This window comes from Oncorhynchus tshawytscha, linkage group LG12, assembly GCF_018296145.1.
Source record: "Oncorhynchus tshawytscha isolate Ot180627B linkage group LG12, Otsh_v2.0, whole genome shotgun sequence".
NCBI classification, from domain to species: domain Eukaryota; kingdom Metazoa; phylum Chordata; class Actinopteri; order Salmoniformes; family Salmonidae; genus Oncorhynchus; species Oncorhynchus tshawytscha.
In genome coordinates, this window is record NC_056440.1 from 55,048,024 (window position 1) to 55,071,323 (window position 23,300).

Sequence of the window (23,300 nt, forward strand, 5' to 3'; positions counted from 1 at the left end):
CTTTAAGAATGATGGAGGCCACTGTGTTCTTGGGGACCTTCAATGCTGCAGAAATGTTTTGGTACCTTTCCCCAGATCTGTGCCTCGACACAATCCTGTCTGGGAGCTTATCAGACAATTCCTTCGACCTCATGGCTTGGTTCTTGCTCTGACATGCACTGTCAACTGTGGGACCTTTTAAATAGACAATTGTGTGCCTTACCAAATCATGTCCAATCAATTGAATTTACCACAGGTAGACTCCAATCAAGTTGTAGAAACATCAAGGATGATCAATGGAAACAGGATGCACCTGAGCTCAATTTCGAGTCTCATAATAAAGGGTCTGAATACTTACGTAAATAAGGTATCTGTTTCTTATTTTTAATACATTGGCAAAAATGTCTAAAAACCTGTTTTCACTTTGGCATTATGGGGTATTGTGTGTAGATTGCTAAGGAATTTTTATTTTTTAGTTAATCAATTTTAGAATAAGGCTGTAACGTAACAAAAAGTGGAAAAAGTAATGAGGCCTGAATACTTTCTGAAGGCACTGTATATATATTTGCTACTGCTCGACTAAAAAAATCTTGGTCGACCAACAGCCTATCGACCATACAACCGACCAGTTGACTAATTGTGGTCAGCCCTATCAAAATGAGACATTCTTTCAAATACCTACCCCTATTAAAAACACACATCTTTAACATGGATAGAGACACACTTTCTCTCTCTCACACTCAGTAACCGGAAGGTTGCTGGATCGAGTCCCCGAGCTGACAAGGTAAAAAGATGTTGTTCTACCCTTGTTAACCCACTGTTCCCCGGGTGCCAAAGAAGTAGATGCCGATTAAGGCAATCGCTGATTTCAGAGGGGTTGGGTTAAATGACCAAAATACATTTCAGTTGAATACATTCAGTTGGACAACTGACTAGGTGTACCCCTTTCACTTTCATGGGTTGTAAATGTTAAACTGCCACAACAAACCACAATAAACACAGAAATGAATATACAGTAGAACTAAGCCTTAGCCTGGGAAAAGAGTATGCTTGCCAAAGCCCTCTCCGAAAGGGAATCCTTATATAGTAGCCACAGCCATTACAACATCGCCATCCCTGCTAACGCTTTCATTGTCATTGCAACTTGAATCCTCTGTCTGGATTTCGTCCCCTAGATAACATAAATATTGTTTTTATTTCTAGTAGCAATGCGATGAAGCAAGCTTGGTTCTCTTCCAGACACCAAACCTCAGCCCCTGGACCTTTAAAGTGAGAGCCAATGGCCTGTCTATAGGCCAGATGTTTTACAAAGACTGACCGCAAAGCCACATATGTAAAAATAACAAGAGTAATATCCATACCCCTTAAATTGGACAAATGTCTTCTGAGACAGAGCTAAATTCGAAATGTCCTGCTTAAATAAGGCCCTGCACGTACGCTCAAGTCCACACGCGCGTATGAGCAAACACACAAACACTCTACTGTGGTGAGCCAAGACATCAAAAGCAACTTTTACTTCACACACTCACCCATACATACAAGCAAACACACACACACACACACCACCACCACAAGGATTATAACGTTATGCTGCCAAACACACAAACCAATAGAAGGAAACCCTAGGAGGGTCACTCACCATCTGAGAACGACTCTTAGGGCAGCCATTGATGTCTTCAATCTTCTCATTGGCTAAAGACACGAGAGAGAGACGGAGACGGAGACAGAGGGTGACACAGAGAGAGAGGGACACAGGGTGAGAGAGAGAGAGAGAGAGAGAGAGAGAGAGAGAGAGAGAAAAGGTGTTCTTAGTGATATCCCTGGTTCTTCTCCAGCATGTTCCTACTCAGTGCCAGAGAGAGTAAGTGAGGAGAGCAGGCCTGTGACTGGGTGGAGAGGGTCACTGCCCCCTCTTTCTTCTGAGAGATGAAACCCAATCTAGTTATAGCAAATGTGTGTGGGGCCGCTAGGGGCCAGGCAGAGTTGGCTGGGAGAAGGGGTGTGTGTGGCTCCCCCCTCCCTTAGAGGCCCAGCCCACAGCAGCTGAGACAAGGTTGTCCTCTCTCTCTCACACAGCTGACAACTGTGCCAACACTACAGCCTGGTGGGGCCCACTGTGGATCTCCGCCACAGGAAACTGACTACCACCTACTGTTGGTCCCATGTTTCATCAGCTGAAATAAACGATCCCAGAAATGTTCCCATTAGCACAAAAAATGTATTTCTCTCAAATTGTGTGCAACAAAATATGTTCACGTCAAGGTTAGTGACCATTTCTCCTTAGCGAAGATTTCTCCTTAGCGACATATCAAGAACCTGATTAAACAGCATGATCATTACACAGGTGTCCCTTGTGCTAGGGACAATAAAAGGCCACTCTAAAATGTGCAGTTTTGTCACACAGCCCAATGCCACAGATGTCTCAAGTTTTGAGGGAGCGTGCAATTGGCATGCGGACTGCAGGAATGTCCACCAGAGCTGTTCATTTTTTAATGTTCATTCCCTAACCATATGTCGTTTTAGATCATTTGGCGATACGTCCAACCGAACTCACAACCGCAGACCACATGTATGGCGTCATGTAGGTGAGCGGTTTCCTGATGCCAACTGTTGTGAACAGAGGGCCCCATGGTGGCGGTGGGGTTATGGTATGGGCAAGCATATGCTACGGACACAATTGCATTTCATCGATGGCAATTAGAATGCACAGACATACCCTGACGGGATCCTGAGGCCCATTTTTATGAAGTTATATGTGACCAACAGATGAATATCCGTACTCCCAGTCATGTGAAATCCATAGACTGGGGCCTAATGAATTGATTTCAATTGACTGATTTCCTCATATGAACTGTAACTCGGTCAAATCGTTGACATTTTTGCACGTTGCGTTTATCATTTCGTCCAGTATGTACTATGACTCTTCTAAACCCTGCCATTAATCTGTCATCCGGCCTCCCCTGTTGTCTCCTACCAAAATAATGTGCTGCTCATCCCAGCCAGGTCCCTGACCCTGTGTCTCCCACCCCCTGCTTCACACCCACTGAGCTTCATGGACAGATTTCAGTAGAAATTGGTGCAATATTTCTGGTGTCTGGTGTGATATCCCCCCGAGAGGGGGAAAGGAAACTATGAATGAATTGGTGAATTTGGGCACTCATATTAAGATTGGAAGAGGGATAGAGCTCAGTTACATGATGCCCGTGTAGCAGTAGTCAGCTGGGGGAAGAGTGTCAGAAACAGCCTGGCGACACAGCCAGACACTCAAGTCAAATGAGTCAGCTGTAGACGTGCAATGAACACCACCTTGGTGACCTGCTTGTGCAGGTGCGTTGGGCACTCATGTTTACAATGTAAGACCCTACACTGTCCCCTAGGGATACAGAGGGATGAGAAATCACGCTCAGTGGGGTTCTACGATATCAGGGGATGGAAGACAACCCAGCTTGTGTCACATAACAGACCATCAAAGAAGTATGCTTATGTCAGACGTGCATCCGCGATGAAGCTCGCCATCCAGTGACTGCTGAGATTAAATCTGAGCATCGAAAGAGACAAAGAAAAAGAGAACAGAGGACTCGGTGTCTCCAAACCCACCCATCCTGCCAATGACGCAACAACAACAAAAAAATCCATCTTCCGCTCTAAAGACCCGTCAGCCTACTCTTGACTTACAGACTTTCAAAAATGATAAGGTTTTTCTTGTTCTCTACTCCAGGTTCCAGTCCGAATTCTATGAAGACTCTAGTCTGCGCAAATGTTCTACGACGTGGGGACCACGATGTGTTCTGCGCTAATTTATTCTTATTCCCAATTCTGTGTGTGCTCTACATGAGTATTGTATGATGTTCTGCATGTGTTCTGCGATTTGAGGCAGTGTTCTGTATACAAAGAAATGTCATCTATATTCTCTGATGAAGTTCTACAGAACTCTGGGAAGGCAGAGGAGTGATATGTCTTGGTCAGTTGATGTGACAGTGCTGTAACCTCAGGGCACTGTCTCCCCCTTCCACCAGCCGTCCTCTTTAAAAGATGACAGGGCAGCTTGTGAAGTGGGGAAATTACAGGACTCTGACTTAAGGGGAGGGGGGCGCAAAATGACATGACATTACAAAACTCTCCCTCAGTCAAACTTCTCTCTGACTGCACCATTGTCAAATATTTCAGGGGGCGCAACGAGGGATTTCCCCAACTCAGTTTTGGAGAAGAATAACTTGTTGATGATACGTTAATAACATACGATGTTGTAAGTAATAACTTCGTCGCCAATAGCATTTAACATTATGGCGATTACTGTACACATACACATGAGTATACGTAGCGTTACAACTTCAAAGTATAAAAAATATAGTATCTGCATGAGAAGTCTAGTCCTGCAACTGAACCCATGCGCAGTAACGGTAATAATAAGGCTTCAAGAGAAGAGACGGTTGATGTTTAAAAAAGTGTACCCCTTACCGACAACCTGTATGATCTCCGCCAGCAGCACTCCGTCTGTGACGTCCGTCTGCAGGTCCTTGATAAGTCGCTTGTGTCCTGACTTGGCTAGGTAGTGGTTGGCCCAATCCGTATAGATCTGTTCGGGACACAAAAACACCAGCGTCCACTTATTAGACGCCCGGGGAACGAGTAATATCAAAAACAAAACACAAGTCTTTGCGCCCCTGTTTTTTTTATTTTTAAGAAGCCATGCGGGTGTTTCGAATCCCATCACACTTTTAAAAAGGACAAAAGGACTCGAATTAAAATACATTTACGAGTCAAATAAAATAACAACATGGTTGAAATAGGACCCGCGCAGCCCGTTTTCTTTTGTTGGGGCTCGGGGCTGGCATATATCCGCCTGGTATTCAAATTGGGACCATTGTGCTCCGGCAGCAGAGCGAGTGGACGGTTTCAATGAGGCGCTGACATCACGGGCTCGACGACAGAAAAGGCCCTTCAGAGTGCCGGAGGGAGGGGTACGGGGATTTGATTTAAGTGTCTGAATAATCGGAATAGTTTCGCTTGTAATTGGTTGTTGCAGACAACTCTCTCTCTCTCCCACTCTCCAAGGCTGCTTGCCCCTCCCGGGTTGAAGGCCGATGAGGGATTTATTTGGGTAAATTAAAAAACAAAAAAAACAAGCAAGAGCAGAGGGAGAGAACGATGCAAATGATCAGAAAGAGAGAGAGATTTGAGATTACAAATGTTGGTAACAAACAAAAGCACTGAAATAAGGACACAGTGATGCATAATTAGAAATAACGCCAATTAGGTAGGAGAGGGGATGATGAACATATTCAGAAAATGTTGCTAAAGAGCCGTTTCATGTGGAAAGTTGTTCAAAATCTCAAAGCAAATCGTCAATAAAATTCTGGAGTAAACGAATTGAGTCTGACATAAGTGTTTTGTCTGAGGCATCCTGGATGAATCTGAGCAATGTTTTGTTGCAGCATTCACTTCAGTATTTCAAAACCAGTTGAATTAAGCATCACACACGTGCACACGCACACACAATATGACCCCAGTTCTCTGTGTTTTTAAAGGTAAAGAGACCTGGGGCCAATTCAGTGTTACTCATCATATGAATCACTGCTCTGAATGCTTCATTTCAAACACACACACACACACACACACACACACACACACATGCACACGCACACACACACGCACATGCACATGCACACACATACACACACACACACACACACACACACACACACACACACACACACACACACACACACACACACACACACACACACACACACACACATACACACACACAGAGCAAGGTTCAAACACTATTTTAAGTAGTCTCTCTCTCTCTCACACACAAACACAACACACACACACACACACACACACACACACACACACACACACACACACAGAGAGAGAGAGAGAGGGAGAGAGCTATATCATGGCTCAGACAGTGCTAAACGAACCTTTAAGCAAAGGATAAGATTCTCTCAAAACACTGGAGGTTTTGCAGTAAGAAGAGGAATGTGGGGTTGCTTTGAAGCCGTTTTATGCAGCAGGTGTAAAGGGAGGAGGGGCAGTACGGTGGATCCAAACTATCCAGATCCATACACAGGAGCTCATCTATGCTCATCATTATTACTGGAGATGAAATGCCTAGTTGAATGCTCCCCATCGGTATTGTAAAATCCATTGTTTCATCAATAGGCCTTGATTTGAAGGGGATATACTAAACACAAAATGAAGCTGGTAATATGCGTTCATTCTCTATGGGGATGAAATGCTGTAACACACTGTATCTGGGGAATATCAAACCATCGAGCACAAGGTGTCGAAAAGACCTATTTTCAACCAAAATAATGTGTTTTCACGATTGACACCAATCAATGACTGACACCAAAGGTTAAAGGATACAGTGGATCATTGGATTTCATGACTTATTGAACTGGAAGGACAATCACACACAATAACAACACATAGTGTAGGACTGAAGATCCAAACCCTGAGGGTATATGAAGAAGTATGGGGCACTGAGAATAGGGAACACTGGGGGAGGGAAAATGAACACACACACTAACCAGAACTAACCAGAACAGACACACTAAAAAGGCCTGTCTGTGCTTTCCAACCCACTTACACTAATAACCTGTCAACTATTAGGGTTATTACCCTGTTAGCAAAGAAGCCTAAAACAGCACTTAGCACACCAGAAGATGCCTTTGATCCGTGTCTGACTGCGCACTGTCAGCCACTCTGGGAAATCTCAACATCACAGGGAAAAGCCCCTCTCTTCCAGAACATATCTGATTAGTTCTAACCTCACCAACTATACGCACCAACCGTACTGACAGCATCCCACCAACCATACTGACTGCATCACACCAACCGTACTGACAGCATCCCACCAACCATACTGACTGCATCCCACCAACCGTACTGACAGCATCCCACCAACCGTACTGACAGCATCCCACCAACCGTACTGACAGCATCCCACCAACCGTACTGACAGCATCCCACCAACCGTACTGACAGCATCCCACCAACCGTACTGACAGCATCCCACCAACCGTACTGACAGCATCCCACCAACCGTACTGACAGCATCCCACCAACCGTACTGACAGCATCCCACCAACCGTACTGACAGCATCCCACCAACCATACTGACAGCATCCCACCAACCGTACTGACAGCATCCCACCAACCATACTGACAGCATCCCACCAACCATACTGACAGCATCCCACCAACCGTACTGACAGCATCCCACCAACCATACTGACAGCATCCCACCAACCGTACTGACAGCATCCCACCAACCGTACTGACAGCATCCCACCAACCATACTGACAGCATCCCACCAACCGTACTGACAGCATCCCACCAACCGTACTGACAGCATCCCACCAACCGTACTGACAGCATCCCACCAACCGTACTGACAGCATCCCACCAACCGTACTGACAGCATCCCACCAACCATACTGTGTGTTCGTAATAGTATAATAACGTCAGCGGGGAAGACAGACCTAAAATGTCAAATTGGGAAAAAGATGAGCGGATTTTCTATTTCATCAGTGTTGTGTTTGTTACTTGTTAATCAATGATTCTTTCAGGAGGGGAAATCCCACATCAGCGTCATTCTCAAAAATTCCCAGTAATCCCACCCTCTCATCCCAGGATTGGGGTTCTTTTTTGGGAGCTGTAAATCGGTAAGAGGGACATTCCCTCCTCAAGGGAATGCAACATGACACTGAGCAGCTGGGATCTGATTCATACACAGTCTCTGACCACTCACTGTACCCTTTACAAGACCCCTGTGTGTGTGTGTGTGTGTGTGTGTGTGTGTGTGATCTACAGGGTCACACACTCGGACCAGTAAACAAGCAACAACGTTCTATGAACACAAACACACACAACTGTCTCTCTCCCACTCTCTCCGACCAGCCTCCAAACACCACCCAGGCCTGCCGACTCATCAATCCAGCATATGATGCCCCGCAGAGGGCATGACGCACACAGGCCTCCCCCTACAGCGCTGGGTCATGGGCCGGGGAGGTAGAGAGAGAGGGAAAGGACAGGCAGCTCATCACACTGACATGCCCTTTACTTGTGTTGGTAGGCACTTTCGGAAGAGAAGAGATGGTGATTGGAGTGGATGCTTTGATGTCAAAGGCATACTCTCACAGCTAGTCATCTTATACTGATTGAAGTAGGGGATGCTAAACAGGTGAGTGTGTGTGTGTGTGTGTGTGTGTGTGTGTGTGTGTGTACATGCATGTGTAAAGAGAAGGGATTCATTTACTCTTTCATCTTTCACTTTGTTTGCCATGCATCCTTTGACTTGTGTGCTATACACACACACACACACACACACACAGTCTTGTATAACTAACCTTGGACACACAATTCAGTCCCATTCAAAATCCTATTTTCCCTACACCTAACCCTAACTCTAACCTTAATCCAAAAACATAACCTTAACCCTAGCTCCTAACCCTAACCCCAATTCTAACCTGAACCCTAAACCACGTAGAAATAGCGCTTGACTTTTGGTCCCCACAAGTATAGTTAAACACGTACACGTCCACCCACCCCTCCACCCCCCCCACCCACAGCATTCACAAAGCCGCCTAAAACAGCACAGCACTTAACATACCATTATGTCTTAATCTAGTGAAGTGAAAGAGAACCACGTTAAGACAACACCCGAACTCACGAGATGCCACATACAGTGGCATCTCGCCAGGAAGTTAGACTTCGTTCAATTTCCTAATGGCATAGCACTGGGCGTGGAAAATACAATTTCACTCATGTACTTTTGTGCTCCTGAAGTGAGGTTTCTACTCCCAGGTGCGTAAAAGAACAACTGACAAAATGCTGTAACTTGTGTGATTTTTGCAAGTACAGTACACCAAGTTTTCTCAAACTTCTCTCCTGTGTGTTCTCCATATTGAGCCTCTGTGATGTGTTGGCATTCATGCATACTTCCCCCTCTCGCCCTTGTCCCAAATCGACTGCATTACAGCTCGTCTTTGCCAGAGGTATTGACATGTTGAAGTCACCGAGCTTTCTGTTTAAGCAACAGCGCACAGCTCGGTCACTCATACAATACCCCACAAGACATGCCACCATCGGTCTCTTCAAGTCCAGAAAAAAAAACTATGTGAAAACGCACAGTGCTACATAGAGCCATGACAACGTGGAACTCTATTCCACAGTGCTACATAGAGCCATGACAACGTGGAACTCTATTCCACAGTGCTACATAGAGCCATGACAACGTGGAACTCTATTCCAAAGTGCTACATAGAGCCATGACAACGTGGAACTCTATTCCACAGTGCTACATAGAGCCATGACAACGTGGAACTCTATTCCACAGTGCTACATAGAGCCATGACAACGTGGAACTCTATTCCACAGTGCTACATAGAGCCATGACAGCGTGGAACTCTATTCCACAGTGCTACATAGAGCCATGACAACGTGGAACTCTATTCCACGTCATGTAACTCAGTCAAGCAGTAAAATCTGATTTGGGAGGGGAAAAAAACTGATAAAACTACACCTCATGGAACAGCGCGGACTGTGAAGAGACACACACACGCATAATTCACATACACATGCTAACACACGCACATACATATACTGTCTATATATGCATGTGAAGAGGGCACGACAATGCCTATTCCCCTCAGGAGACAAAGGAAGGCCCTAAAAATTGGCAAAGACTCAAGCCACCCTAGTCATAGACTGTTCTCTCTGCTACCACACTGCAAGCAGTACCGGAGCGCCAAGTCTCGGTCCAAAAGACTTCTTAACAGCTTCTACCCCCTGTGTACCGGTACCCCCTGTATACAGCCTTGCTACTGTTAGATTATTGTTGCTCTTTAATTATTTGTTATTTTTCTATTTTGTTATTTTTTACTTCAGTTTATTTGAACACTTATTTCTTAAAACTGCATTGTTGGTTAAGGGCTTGTAAGTAAGTAAGCATTTCACCTGTTGTATTCGGTGCATGTGACAAATAAAATCATTTTTTTAAAAACTTTTTACCCCTTTTTCTCCACAATTTCTTGATATCCAATTGGTAGTTACAGTCTTGTCCCATCAATGCAGCTCCCGTACGGACTTGGGAGAGGCGAAGGTCGAGAGCCACACGTCCTCTGAAACACGACCCTGCCAAGCCGCACTGCTTCTTGACACACTGCTCGCTTAACTCAGAAACCAGCCGACACAAATGTGTCGGAGGAAACACCGTACAGCTGGCGACCGAAGTCAGCGTGCATGTGCCCGGCCAGCCACAAGTAGTCGCTAGAATGCGATGGGACAAGGACATCCTGGCCGGCCAAACCCTCCCCTAACCCGGACGAGGCTGGGCCAATTGTGCGCCGCCCCATGGGTCTCCTGGTCACGGCCGGCTGCGATACAGCCTGGGATCGAACCCGGGTCTGTAGTGACGCCTCAAGCACTGCAATGCAGTGCCTTAGACCCCTGTGCCACTCGGGGGGGCCCCACACATATATTCAAGTATTGTTATTTTGCTGTATTATTGATTTTGTATTGTAGATATGTTATGGTAGAGTAGTGTGTACTAACGTGTTCTGTTATATAGTATTGTATTGTATGTAATTGTGCTTGGACCCCAGGAAGAGTTGTTGTTGTCTTGGCAGCAGCTAATGGGGATCCGGAATAAAACACAAATACTGTACACACAGCATGCTACCTGCCCCTGTCCGCCCCTCTCCATAAATATACACAATTTCCTCTGTTAGTGCTCAGAGGGACCTGGCTCAACGCCAGACCAGCTATTTTGGGTTGAACCCTCTTCTTCACTTTCTATACCTCCGGTCCCCTCTCTTTTCCTTTCCCTCTGTTTATCAGTCCTCTCTCTCTCTCACTAGGATGTTACCATCAGTGCCTGGTCTCTCTCTTCTCTTTCTCCTTGTTCCTCTCATCTTCCCTGTTCCATTCGTCACTTCTTTCTTCCCCCTCCTTTCTCACTTTCCTAATACATGATCTATTTTTCATGTTTTTCCTCTTTTCTACGTTCCCCTGTGTCTCTTACTCCCAGATCGTAACCCTCTCTCAGCAAGCCACTCCAGGCCCTCACCGTTTTAAAGTGCTCACAGGAGAAGCGGCTGGGTCCCCTGACAGGCACCCTGAGGCCCACGCACACCGCCATCCAGGCCCCTCGGGTGGGGCAGAGGGGGACAGGGATAGGGAAAGAGGCTGTACGTCCAGAAAGCTCCCCAAGAAGGCAGGACTAGAGATGAGCGCTCGTTGTAGCGGCGCTCTGTCGGTGGTAAATATAGCCACGCTGCCCGCCTGGCGACTCTCGTCTTTCCTTCTCACGTCGCTCTACGACCCGCTCTGTTGACCAATTTCCCGTTTTATACCTCTCTTCACTCTGTCGCGCGCTGTCTCTGCTCTCCACCAACCTGCTCTCAGTCACCGGCGCAAACGCACTCAACGTTTAATCTCTCTCTCTCTCTCTCTCCCTCTCTCCCTCTCTCCCTCCCTCCTAACAGGCCAATACCTCTGACAGCCTCTTCATAGAGAACACACACAGGCACACACACTTGTTCAGGGGAGGTCTGACACATCTGAGAACCCGGAGGCAGGTGGACAAAAGGGGAACGTCTACCCTCATAACCCTGAGATTTCCCCATCTATCATCTCCAAGCTATGTGACGTCTTCTTCACAGAGAGAAGGTTCCCTGTACTTAAACTACCACTACTTGCCTTTGGCAGTGAATCTGAAGAGTATGAATATGCGTGTTAGTGTTTTTCCACTGCAAAGGATCATATCAACGGCATAGTGTCCTGTACACACACACACACACACACACGCCTCCATGTCATAGCCTAACATGCTACCTCACCCCTCCATCACCCTCAAACCAATTCTCCCCTCTCAGCGTTCATACGTTTAGGGCTGGCGCTATAACATGTGGCGACACTTTCAGGCCAATGTCAGGGCAGGCACCAGATGTCTGATGGGAGAATGATGGATAACTATCCAACGCTACCCAAGGGGAGGACCCAGAAAAGGAGGAGGTGTAACCGCAGTATTTAGGGTAAATCGCTTACCACTATCACAGAGTGGCCCGTGGAAGTGTCATTTCACCCCTGTTACACACACACGCGCGCACACACACACAGACACACACACAGACACACACACAGACGCGCGCACACACACAGACACACACACACAAACAAACACACATTGGTCCTATTTTGAATGATGTCACCTCCCCCCGAAACACACACGCTAGAAAGTACAATAAAAAAAATGAAAAAAACGTTATTTGAGTGACAGGCCAGACCCTGAACCCAGACCTCTCATAGGTTTCAGCCAATCAGTGAGTACCTTAACAAACAGACGGCTTATGGGAAATCAGTATTCATCCGCTGCATGATGTGACAACAATTTGTACTGCAGGGAGAGGGGGGTTGGGTCTGTCTGTCTAACTGCTGCTGCTAACCACTCGATACCTGTCACAACTCATCGTAGGAATAAATGGGTAATGAAGACGAGAAAGGGCAGGGGAGAGAGAGAGAGACAGAAAGAGCGAGAAAGCGAGAATGTATTCAGCTTATAAAATAGGGTGATGGGGAGGTCTTTCTACAAGCACAGTTGTCCAACTCTTTGAGGAACCCCCCCCACAGACCAGGGCAGAGATCTCGATCTCCTGGCCTCTGTAGCGTAGTGGTTTAGGGCTGAGGATGGCTTCTTACACTGCATGTTCTCTCTCTGCACTCTGTGGTGGACACACACACACACACACACACACACACACACACACACACACAGCTCTTTTAAGTGGTTTAAGCCCACAGCTTACAGTATAGCTACAGAACGATATCAGGCCCACCCTAAATGACCCTTGTCATGTCTGAGCTTGTACTCTGTAATATGAAAGAGCTGTGGTCAGCAACGCCTGGAAGCCAAAACGGATACCCCCCCCACCCCCTTCTTTCTCCATCCTTCCCCCTCTCATCTCATCTCCTTCTTTTCAAACCTCACCACAGGTTGAGATGGTGTACTTATTCTGCACTCTACTCTGATGGTAAACATATGGACCTAGTTATGAAGCGGGCAAATCTACAGGAAAGACTGAAGTTATTTATTATCTGATGGGGTGTGTGCATGGGAGCGTGCAAGCGTGTGAGTGATTGTGTGTGTGCGTGCATGAGTGTGTGTTCAGGCTACACCTGTAGCTATTGTGCAGACCTGTGGCAGCAGCGCGGCTGTCAAGGCCACGTGTGTTAGCGGCTAGTGCGGAACCCTCCCTCTTTGGCAGAGAGTGCCATCTTAAAAACATTAGCCCCTCCTCCTCCTCCTCCACTCAAACCAATACAGACAGCTGTCTGATCTGAGCAACACAAACAATACACAGCTAATTAGCTTACACTTATCACACACTAGACACACAGAGCGATGCATACATGGAAGCGTGCACACACACACACTGTCCATCTTGTCACTCTCGCTTTCTCTCACACACACAAACACACGCGCGCACAGACACACACACACACACACACACACACACACACACACACACACACTGTCCATCTTGTCACTCTCGCTTTCTCTCACACACACAAACACGCGCGCACACACACACACACACACACACACACACATATTTCTCAAAATCTCTACTACTCTATCCTTGAGAAAGAGAAAGCTTCCTTTCATCCCTAAAAGCGTCCTCCCTCCTTTCCCTCGCTCTACACCCCCCCTACTCTCTCATCTCCAGAATTTCAATAAGATACTGCTTGTGTTCTGGTATAAATCTTCCATTGTGATTGATGTTGCATGGCCCATTTGCCCATAATAAGTTCAGAAAAGGTCATATCAGTCAATAATCAATAGTCCTTTATTAGGACGAAGTAGGTGGTAGACATTGACTGCACATCATAAAAATAAAAGGTCATTTTAATTTCTGAAATACATAAACACACACCCACAAACGTGCATATGCGCATATACGAGCATGCCGCACACTCACACATGTGAAAATATGCACACACACACACACACAGAGAGAGAGAAAGAGAGAGAGAGAAAAAAAATACACACTGAAACACACACACACACACACACACACACAGGCCTGACCCCTGTACCATGTGGGTCTTCTGGCAGTCATGCTGTGTGAAGGCAGTGGTATATAATTAAACTGTCTTATCATCTCTCCTCTCCAGGCTAGCAATAACCTGCCTGCTCCACCTATCACTGACTGATTTACCGACGGTGTCTGACTAGTCACTCGCTGAAGACGAGATAAGAACTAGGGATTAGTACGGAGAGGAAGGAGAAGGGAAGAGAGATCCTACTCCTCCTTTCAAGTCCGTTAACCTGGGAAGAGTCCGTGGGTAGCTCGTAACAGCAAAGGTAACTCAGATCTCCTCCTATACGGCATAAGGTGTCATGTCATTCAATGAATATAGAGATCTATTTCCCATCAGCTCACACCACATGACTTCTCTGTACCTGACTGATGCCGTGTCTATCAGTGGGCCCCAGATCCCGTTCACCACTATTAATACAGTCAGCGCTGTGTGACGCAAAAAACACAGAGAAGTAACGCAGTTAACCCTCCTGTCTGTCCGTGTGTCCGTCCGTCCGTCTCTCTACGCGCCTGTCTTTCTACTTGCCTGTCTGCCCAGCCGGGCCCAGCCTGTCTCTCTGTTATCACTCTGTCAATTTCTAAGAATTATCCCCCCAAAACCCCAAAAACCTGTTCATAACTACTTCCTTTAAAAACCTCAAAAAGAAGCCCGCCCAGATTGACCCCTGGGTTGACCTGGACGTATTTACCAGCTTCATGGTGACATTGTTCTGCTCCCAGCGACACAGCAGCACATTCATCTTCCTCCTCACTCTTCCTTCTCCTCCTCTTCACCCCCCTCACACACCTGTCTTAGGTAGGACTGGGAGGGCCAACGGCTAGCCAGGACCAGACAGAATCCATCAGAGCCAAAGGATGAAACAGGACTGAGGTCAGAGGAGGCCAACTAACCAGGAAGAGATCCACAGAAAACGAGCATAGATGGGTATAGTAGAGAGGTAGAGAGAGGTAGATCAAACGAGAGAAGGTTTTGAGAAAAGAAAGAAAGTTGAGCGAGAGATCCCAGAAAGTTCCAGAGAAATATGTAAAGCGGTAGATCCACAAAATCCACTCGATATATATCCAGATAAAGAGCCTGCTCCTGCACCTATCTCTAGCCCAGCAGGTCTCACTGGGCCTGGGGCCGGTGCTCACAGCCTCCCCCCTTCCCTCCTTTCTCTCCACCCCCCTCTGGGTCCGCAGCTGGAGGAGGGAAATAAATGCTTCAGTCAAGAGGAGGTCCACCACCGCTCCCGCTGTACCACTGCTCTGTCTGAGGGCTAGCCAAACCAAACACACATACACACACAGAGGGAGAAAAAGAAGGAGGACCAATGGAGGGGAACCCCCCCTTCTTCTCCGCCTCCCACTCCACCCCTCCACCTCCCGCATCCCTCCCCTAGACGCCCTCGGCAACGCTGGGCATTGTGCTATCGCTCTTCAATGGGCCATCCGTCATATGGGGAGGAGAGAGAGAAGAGAAAGGAGAGAAAAGAAGAGAAAAGGAGAGAGACCTCTTAACCTCCTACACTCTGTGATCGCCCCCACACAAAAAAAGGGTGGATTCTGGTGCATGATAATACTAGAAGGGGGTGAATAGTGGGTGAAGGAGGGTAGGTTAGAGGACAAACCACATTGGCCTCCTAACTACCCCTCTCTGTTTTCTATGTGTTCTTTATTTAACCAGTCCTCCTTTTTTTAAGAGAGGAAAGGTTTTATTATCCATAACCAAACACGGAACAGTCTGGTCTCTGATCACCATTCACCCACAGCTTACTGCTGCGCAGTGTGTGTGTGTGTGTGTACACGTGTGGGCGCGTGAGTGCGGCTCCACACGCAATGAACTCCATCTGAGCACAATCCAACCCCTTACACACACACCGCCGCCGCTAACCACAAATTACAAGCCGAATTTGAACTTTGGGAATCGCCCAAGACGTAGCGAAAGTTTCCAAACTACTGGATACACGATCCTTGCCAGGACTCGGCACATTTTCAAAACACGCTTTTAGCTATGTTGCATCGACAACACTACCATCGCCCCGAAGACCCCAAAACCCTGTGACAACAACACAGCTACTGAACTCATGCTCCCAAATGGTGTTTCAATACAGTAGAAGCACACTTTTCTCTCTCACACAAATGCATCGAATTCTACTGCACTCTCCCACACCAACGCAGCGCGCAGCACAACACACACACACACACACACACACACACACACACACACACACACACACACACACACACACACACACACACACACACACACACACACACACACACACACACACACACACACACACACACACACAACTCCAGCTCACTACTAGTCTGTCAACTCACCTTATAACACATCCATTTCCTATAAGCCATATACGCATCTGTGGATTTAATGACTGTACTCTATGGCCATATAGAGGCAGAGAAGATGTGGCTATTTAGTACATGTGTTTAACAGCACAAAAAAAAGAAGCTCATTAAGTGGTAGAGCAGAGAATCGCAGGGTGTGCTTTGTTTCAGAACCCTGTGAGGGGGAGATTAATCTCTGTGTCCCCTGGACAATGGGGCCCAAGCCCCATTGCGGATGGGGGCTTTGTTCTGGAGGACCCCCGCTGCCTGGTTCTCGAAGGGTTAGGTGGGGTGTGGGGGTTGGGGTGGTCCTGATGCTGGCTGTTATGGGATGAGGGTGTGTGTGTGTGTGGGGGGGTATTAAAAAAAATATGGAGAGGAGAAATGTCAAGAAACGATAGACCACTATCAATTCAGTGCATTATAACACTTTCACCACATTTCAAATTCTCTCTCTTTCTCTCTCTCTGTAGACTGTGCTCCATTAACTCACAGACCTAATAGGAAAGCCAGTGTTGCATTACCATAGTAACGTGATGTATGATTATAACACAGTTTAGTTCACATTATGGTGCAGTCAGGCGGAACACTCCAAATCATGGAATGCCATCTGGGCCTGGTTGCTATGGGTACCAGCTGTGACCCTGCTAATGAAAGAACATCTAAATATGCTGCAGTGAGCCGGCTGGTCAGATTTCACCTGCTGTGTGTGTGTGTGTGTGTGTGTGTGTGTGTGTGTGTGTGTGTGTGTGTGTGTGTGTGTGTGTGTGTGTGTGTGTGTTTGTGGGGGGGCATGTGTATAAATAAATAAACTTAATCCCTGTAAACAACAAGGTTCTACATAACAACACAGAAACATAGTCATTTTTATCACTATAGAGGTAAATAAAAGGGTGTTTGGACTAAGTGGTTGCGCTGGGTTGTTTCTGTTATCTTTTGGTGTGTGTGTGTGTGTGTGTGTGTGTGTGTGTGTGTGTGTGTGTGTGTGTGTGTGTGTGTGTGTGTGCGGTGTGTGCCGGTGTGTTTGTGTCTGTTCCCTCTATTCAGAAACAGGCAATCCCTGAGCCTCCCCTGATGAGTACTAAATCCTAAGTGGGGATCTAAAGCTCTGCAATTAAAAGCATCTCAGTGAATGAGTCACACACACACAGTGACTCGCGACGTCAAGTTGAGCGCCATTGTGATCCCAGCACAGGTAGAAATCGGAGCCATTGAAACAGCTCAGAACATTCCCTGAGGCAGCAGGTGCTGAGTGCTGAATGTTTAACACAGCAGAGGACAGAGCTACTATAATCACGCATTGGCAGCATCTGGGGCACTTACCCACATCCCAGTTCATATTGAGGAAGGGAAATGAAAGGATCAGATAGGTATATCAAATCACACACCAATCAGATTTGAATCATTCAGAAAGTGGACAAAACATACAACATAGACCAGAAACTTGAGCACCTTTCGGTGACAAACCAGAAACCTCTCGTCGCTATAGCCATGAATTCTGTGTAAACACAAACAAAACAAACGTCAATCTCTTTGGTCAGCCTACAACGGTTATTCAGTCCTACCACCATCCCATTCGAGGGTGACCTTACGACCTAACCTCTGCAGGTCATGTGAGATCAACACCAACCCTACCCTGACCTCTACCTCATGGCCCCAGCTTCCCTATCGACGCCACCACATGCGGTTTAGATGACGACGGTGTCCGATTGTGTTAGCCTAGCCGCGGTCCAATGGTCCCAGGAGTGACCACGTTCAATGGCCCCGTTTTGTCTGACTGACGTGCTCTTTGTGACACTAACGCAGGAAAGGAGCGAAAGAGGCGAGAAGGGCATCTAAGGGAGGTCTCTGAATTGACGTTAGCCCAGTAGAAACAGATGGGCAGAAGTAATTAATATGGTTATCCCGGACCGGGAGGGGGGGGCTGTGAACTCACACAGAAAGAAAGGGTTGAGACACAGGAACTGGAATTAGATAAGGCAGGATCAGACTGACATTATGTCATGAAGTGTGCATGAGAGTCCAATCATTTCGTTCGGTTCACACAGACATAATGTACACACACGACATCATTGGTGAGGATGTTCCTTTATACTTCCTGAATAATCTTGAGGTGTATGACATAATCTAATCCTTCTCTATCTGATTCTAGCACAGGTACAGGAAATACAAATATACCAGGAAAGACAGTGTATTCGGAAAGTATTCAGACCCCTTCCCTTTTTCCGCATTTTGTTACATTACAGCCTTGTTCTAAAATGGATTAAAAGTGAAAAGACGGGTCTCCCGAGTGGCGCAGCAGTCTAAGGCAATGCATTACAGTGCCTGAGGCATCACTACAGACCCAGATTTCGATCCCAGGCTGTGTCACAACAACGTCCCATAGGGCGGCGCACAATTGGCCCAGCGTCGTCCGGGTTAGGGGAGGGTTTGGTCGAGGGGGCTTTACTTGGCTCGTCGCGCTCGAGTAACTCCGTGTGGCAGCCGGGCGCCTGCAGGCTGACTTCAGTCGTCAGTCGAACTGTGTTTCCTCCAACACATGTGGCACGTTTCCCGGGTTAGGCGGGCGGGTGTTAAGATGGAGGTCGGAGGACACATGACTCGACCGTCGCCTCTCCCGAGCCCGTTGGGGAGTTGCAGCGATGAAACTAGATTGTAAATTGGATCGCAATTGAATATCATGAAATTGGGGAGAAAAAGCGGGCAAAATAAAAAATATTTACATAAATATTCAGACCCTTTACTATGAGACTCAAAATTGAGCTCAGGTACATCCTGTTTCCATTGATCACCCTTGAGATGTTTCTACAACTTGATTGGGGTCCACCTGTGGTAAATTCAATTGATTGGACATGATTTGGAAAGGCACACACCTGTCTACATAAGGTCGCACAGTTGACAGTGCATGTCAGAGATTTAACCAAGCCATGAGGTCGAAGGAATTGTCCGTAGAGCTCAGAGACAGGATTGTGTCGAGGCACAGATCTGGGGATGGGTACCAAAACATGTCTGCAGCATTGAATATCCCCAAGAACACAGTGGCCTCCATCATTCTTAAATGGAAAAAGTTTGGAACCACCAAGACTCTTCCTAGAGCTGGACGCCCGGCCAAAATGAGCAATCGGGGGAGAAGGACCTTGGTCAAAGAGGTGACCCGATGGTCACTCTGACAGAGCTCCAGAGTTCCTCTGTGAAGATAGGAGAACCTTCCAGAAAGACAACCATCTCTTCAGCACTCCACCAATCAGGCCATTATGGTAGAGTAGCAAGACGGAAGCCACTCCTCGGTAAAAGGCACATGACAGCCTGCTTGAAGTTTGCCAAAAATCACCTAAAGGACACTCAGACCATGAGAAACAAGATTCTCTGGTCTGATGAAACCAGGGTTGAACTCTTTGGCCTAAATGCCAAGAGTCACGTCTGGAGGAAACCAGGCACAGCTCATCACCTGGCCAATACCATCCCTACATTGAAGCAAGGTGGTGGCAGCATCATGCTGGGGGGGATGTTTTTCTACGGCAGGGACTGGTAGACTAGTCAGGATCAAGGGAAATATGAACGGAGCAAAGTACAGAGAGATCCTTGATGAAAACACGCTCCAGAGCTCTGAAGACCTGGGGCAAAGGTTCACCTTCCAACAGGACAACGACCCTAAGCACACAGCCAAGCCAATGCAGGAGTGGCTTCGGAACAAATCTCTGCATGTTTTTGAGTGGCCCAGCCAGAACCCAGACTTTAACCCGATCGATCGAACATCTCTGGAGAGATCTGAAAATAGCTGTGCAGCGACGCTCGCCATCCAACCTGACAGAGCTTGAGAGGATCTGCAGAGAAGAATTGGAAAAACTCAAAAAATACAGGTGTGCCAAGCTTGTAGCGTCATACCCAAGAAGACTCAAGGCAGTAATCGCTGCCAAAGGTGCTTCAACAAAGTACTGAGTAAACTGAATATTTATGTAAATGTGATATTTCAGTTTCAGGTTTTTACTTTGTCATTATGGGGTATTATGTGTAGATTGATGAGGTAAAAAAAACGATTTAAACATAGAAAAAGTCAAGGGGACTGAATACTTTCCGAACGCACCGTATAAGATTACATTTCTGGGTATATTGTGGGCATAATACCTATAGTATATTGTGTTTGTTAACATTGATATAATGTAATGCAGCATTCAATATGAATATAGGATGACAACATCCACAACAGCAGTCTGTTGCATATAACCGTGCCAAGACACTACTTATAAAATAATGTGTTGGCTCATAAAAACGACAATAAAAAAAGTGTGTGTTGCTTGTGACTGTTAGGCCAGATACTCCGTCACAGAGGAATACTAATAGCCTGGTCCCGGACCTGTTTGTGCTTCGTTCCTACTCCAAACACACTGTCATGTTTGGCATGACAATTCCATGAAGCGTTGTCAAGAGAGCAGAAACAGACTGACACCACCCAGGCTAGAATACTAACTCTACACAAACAAAACCGAATGAACACTTCTAAAACAAAAACATCTGATATCAAAGCAGACAGAGGCCGGTCCCTAGTGTCGCTTTTGAGAATGATAGAAATAGGAACAGGTACACGGCAATTAATAATTGAATAGTACATTATATTTTCCATGTATACATTTCTGCATTGATCTTCTTTGTAGAAATAACCTGCTAGTTCTAAGTGGAAAAGCCAAGATCCTTGTCCTGAAATAGGTGAAACAGAGTCTAACTTCAACAGTGTCAGAGAATCGTATTAGCAGTGTGTGACATCTGTGTGTGAATTGGAGAAGGAGGCAGGGCTGTGGCGCTCTGGACTGATGGTTTCTGGGATAGCGATCTAGCCTTCACTCAGTGAGCGAGCAAAGAGGCGTGCTGTCGCCGGCTTTATCAATGCCAATATAGGCTCCTGTCTGAGGCTTTCATTGTGGCGCAAACACAAAAAGACAAAAGACACAAATCCAGATAGAAGCAGACAAAAAGACACACATATCCAAGATTTCACACACCCCCACTCTGATATTATACTCTATTCTTTTCTGATCTGATAAGATTCCACAGTGGACATAGCCGGTCATTGAGCGAGCAATGCCTGTATTCTCCCGACACACAAACACACAGTCCATACACACACGGTGCGATTTGTCTTTATCGTTGTTTTTCTACTCGTCACACATTTTAGACACCTGCTGTTCACACATGAGTCGAACTATTCAAACTAGTCAGAGTGTATTCACTCCACGTGAGCTTTAATGCGTGTGAGCTTCACTGTGTGTCGATGGGGAATTAAGCCACTCAAACTGTTTCTCTTGTAGCTCAGACATGAAAATCACAGTCAGAAGAATGGATACAAATTTGTGAAAAATGTATATTTACGCAATATTATTTTGGAAGACATTATATTGGTAATTGGACTCGATTTGTCAAAACATTTATTACATACAGTACCAGTCAAAAGTTTGGACACACCTACTCATTCAATGGGTTTTCTTTATTTTTTAAACTATTTTCTACATTGTAGAATAAAAGTGAAGACATCAAAACTATGATACAACACACATGGAATCATGTAGTAACCAAAAAAATGTTAAACAAATCAAAATATATTTTATATTTGAGATTCTTCAAAGTAGCCACCCTTTGCCTTGATGACAGCTTTAAACACAGTTGGCATTCTCTCAACCAGCTTCACCTGGAATGCTTTTCCAACAGTTCCCACGTGTGCTGAGCAATTGTTGGCTGCTTTTCCTTCACTCTGCGGTCCAACTCATCCCAACCATCTCAATTGGGTTGAAGTCAGATGATTGTGGAGGCCAGGTCATCTGATGCAGCACTCCATCACTCTACTTCTTGGTCAAATAGCCCTTACACAGCCTGGAGGTGTGTTTTGGGTCATTGTCCTGTTGAAAAACAAATTATAGTCCCACTAAGCGCAAACCAGATGGGATGGCGTATCGCTGCAGAATGCTGTGGTAGTCATGCTGGTTAAGTGTGCCTTGAATTCTGAATGAATCACTGACAGTACCACCAGTACTGTACATGTGGAGATCATCTGTTCACCTACTCTGCGACTCACAAAAACACGGCGGTTGGAAAGAAAAACACACCGGTCTAATGTTCATTGCTTGTGTTTCTTGGTCCAAGCAAGTCTCTTCTTCTTATTGGTGTCCTTCAGTAGTGGTTTCTTTGCAGCAATTCGACCATGAACAGTTGGTGTTGAGATGTGTCTGTTACTTGAACTCTGTGAAGCATTTATTTGGGCTGCATTTCGGAGGCTGGTAACTCTAAAGAACTAACTCTGGGTCTTCCTTTCCTGTGGCGGTCCTCATGAGAGCCAGTTTCCTCATAGCGCTTGATGGTTTTTGCAACTGCACTTGAAGACTGCATTCAAAGTTCTTCAAATTTTCCGGATTGACTTTGCTTATTTGAGCTGTTCTTGCCATAATATGGACTTGGTCTTTTACCGAATAGAGCTATCTTCTCTATACCAACCCTACCTTGTCACAACACAACTGATTGGCTTAAATGCATTAAGAAGGAAAGAAATCCCACAAATGAACTTTAACAAGGCACCCCTGTTAATTGAAATGCATTCCAGGTGACTACCTCATGAAGCTGGTTGAGAGAATACCAAGAGTGTGCAAAGAGGTGTGTCCAAGCTTTTGACTGGTACTATATATATACTGTATATAAAAAGTGATAGGTAGCGTTAGTTGTGCTAGTCAGCTGTACCTACGTAAAAACTCTGGTATTTTTCACCCTATAGCTTTTTCTCCATCTTCTTTGTAAATAGTGAGCCAACGTGTTTTCAGTATTTTTATTTCCACGACTGATTAAAAGTAATTTTCTCATGCTCTGTCTGTTTGCAGCAGACATTTAGTGAG

General features: G+C 46.1%; 1 protein-coding gene across 8 annotated transcripts in view; it reads right to left on the reverse strand.

Annotated features, from left to right (window-relative positions):
- nav2a (neuron navigator 2a) overlaps positions 1-23,300 on the reverse strand; it is a 131,112-nt gene that overhangs the window by 89,736 nt on the left and 18,076 nt on the right. For all 8 annotated transcript variants that reach the window (XM_042330770.1, XM_042330775.1, XM_042330772.1 and 5 more), the window contains exons 2-3: positions 4,438-4,555; positions 1,619-1,671 (exon numbers count right to left, since the gene is read on the reverse strand). In XM_042330770.1, coding sequence (XP_042186704.1) covers positions 1,619-1,671; positions 4,438-4,555 — 171 coding nt within the window. The remainder of the gene's footprint in view (positions 1-1,618; positions 1,672-4,437; positions 4,556-23,300) is intronic.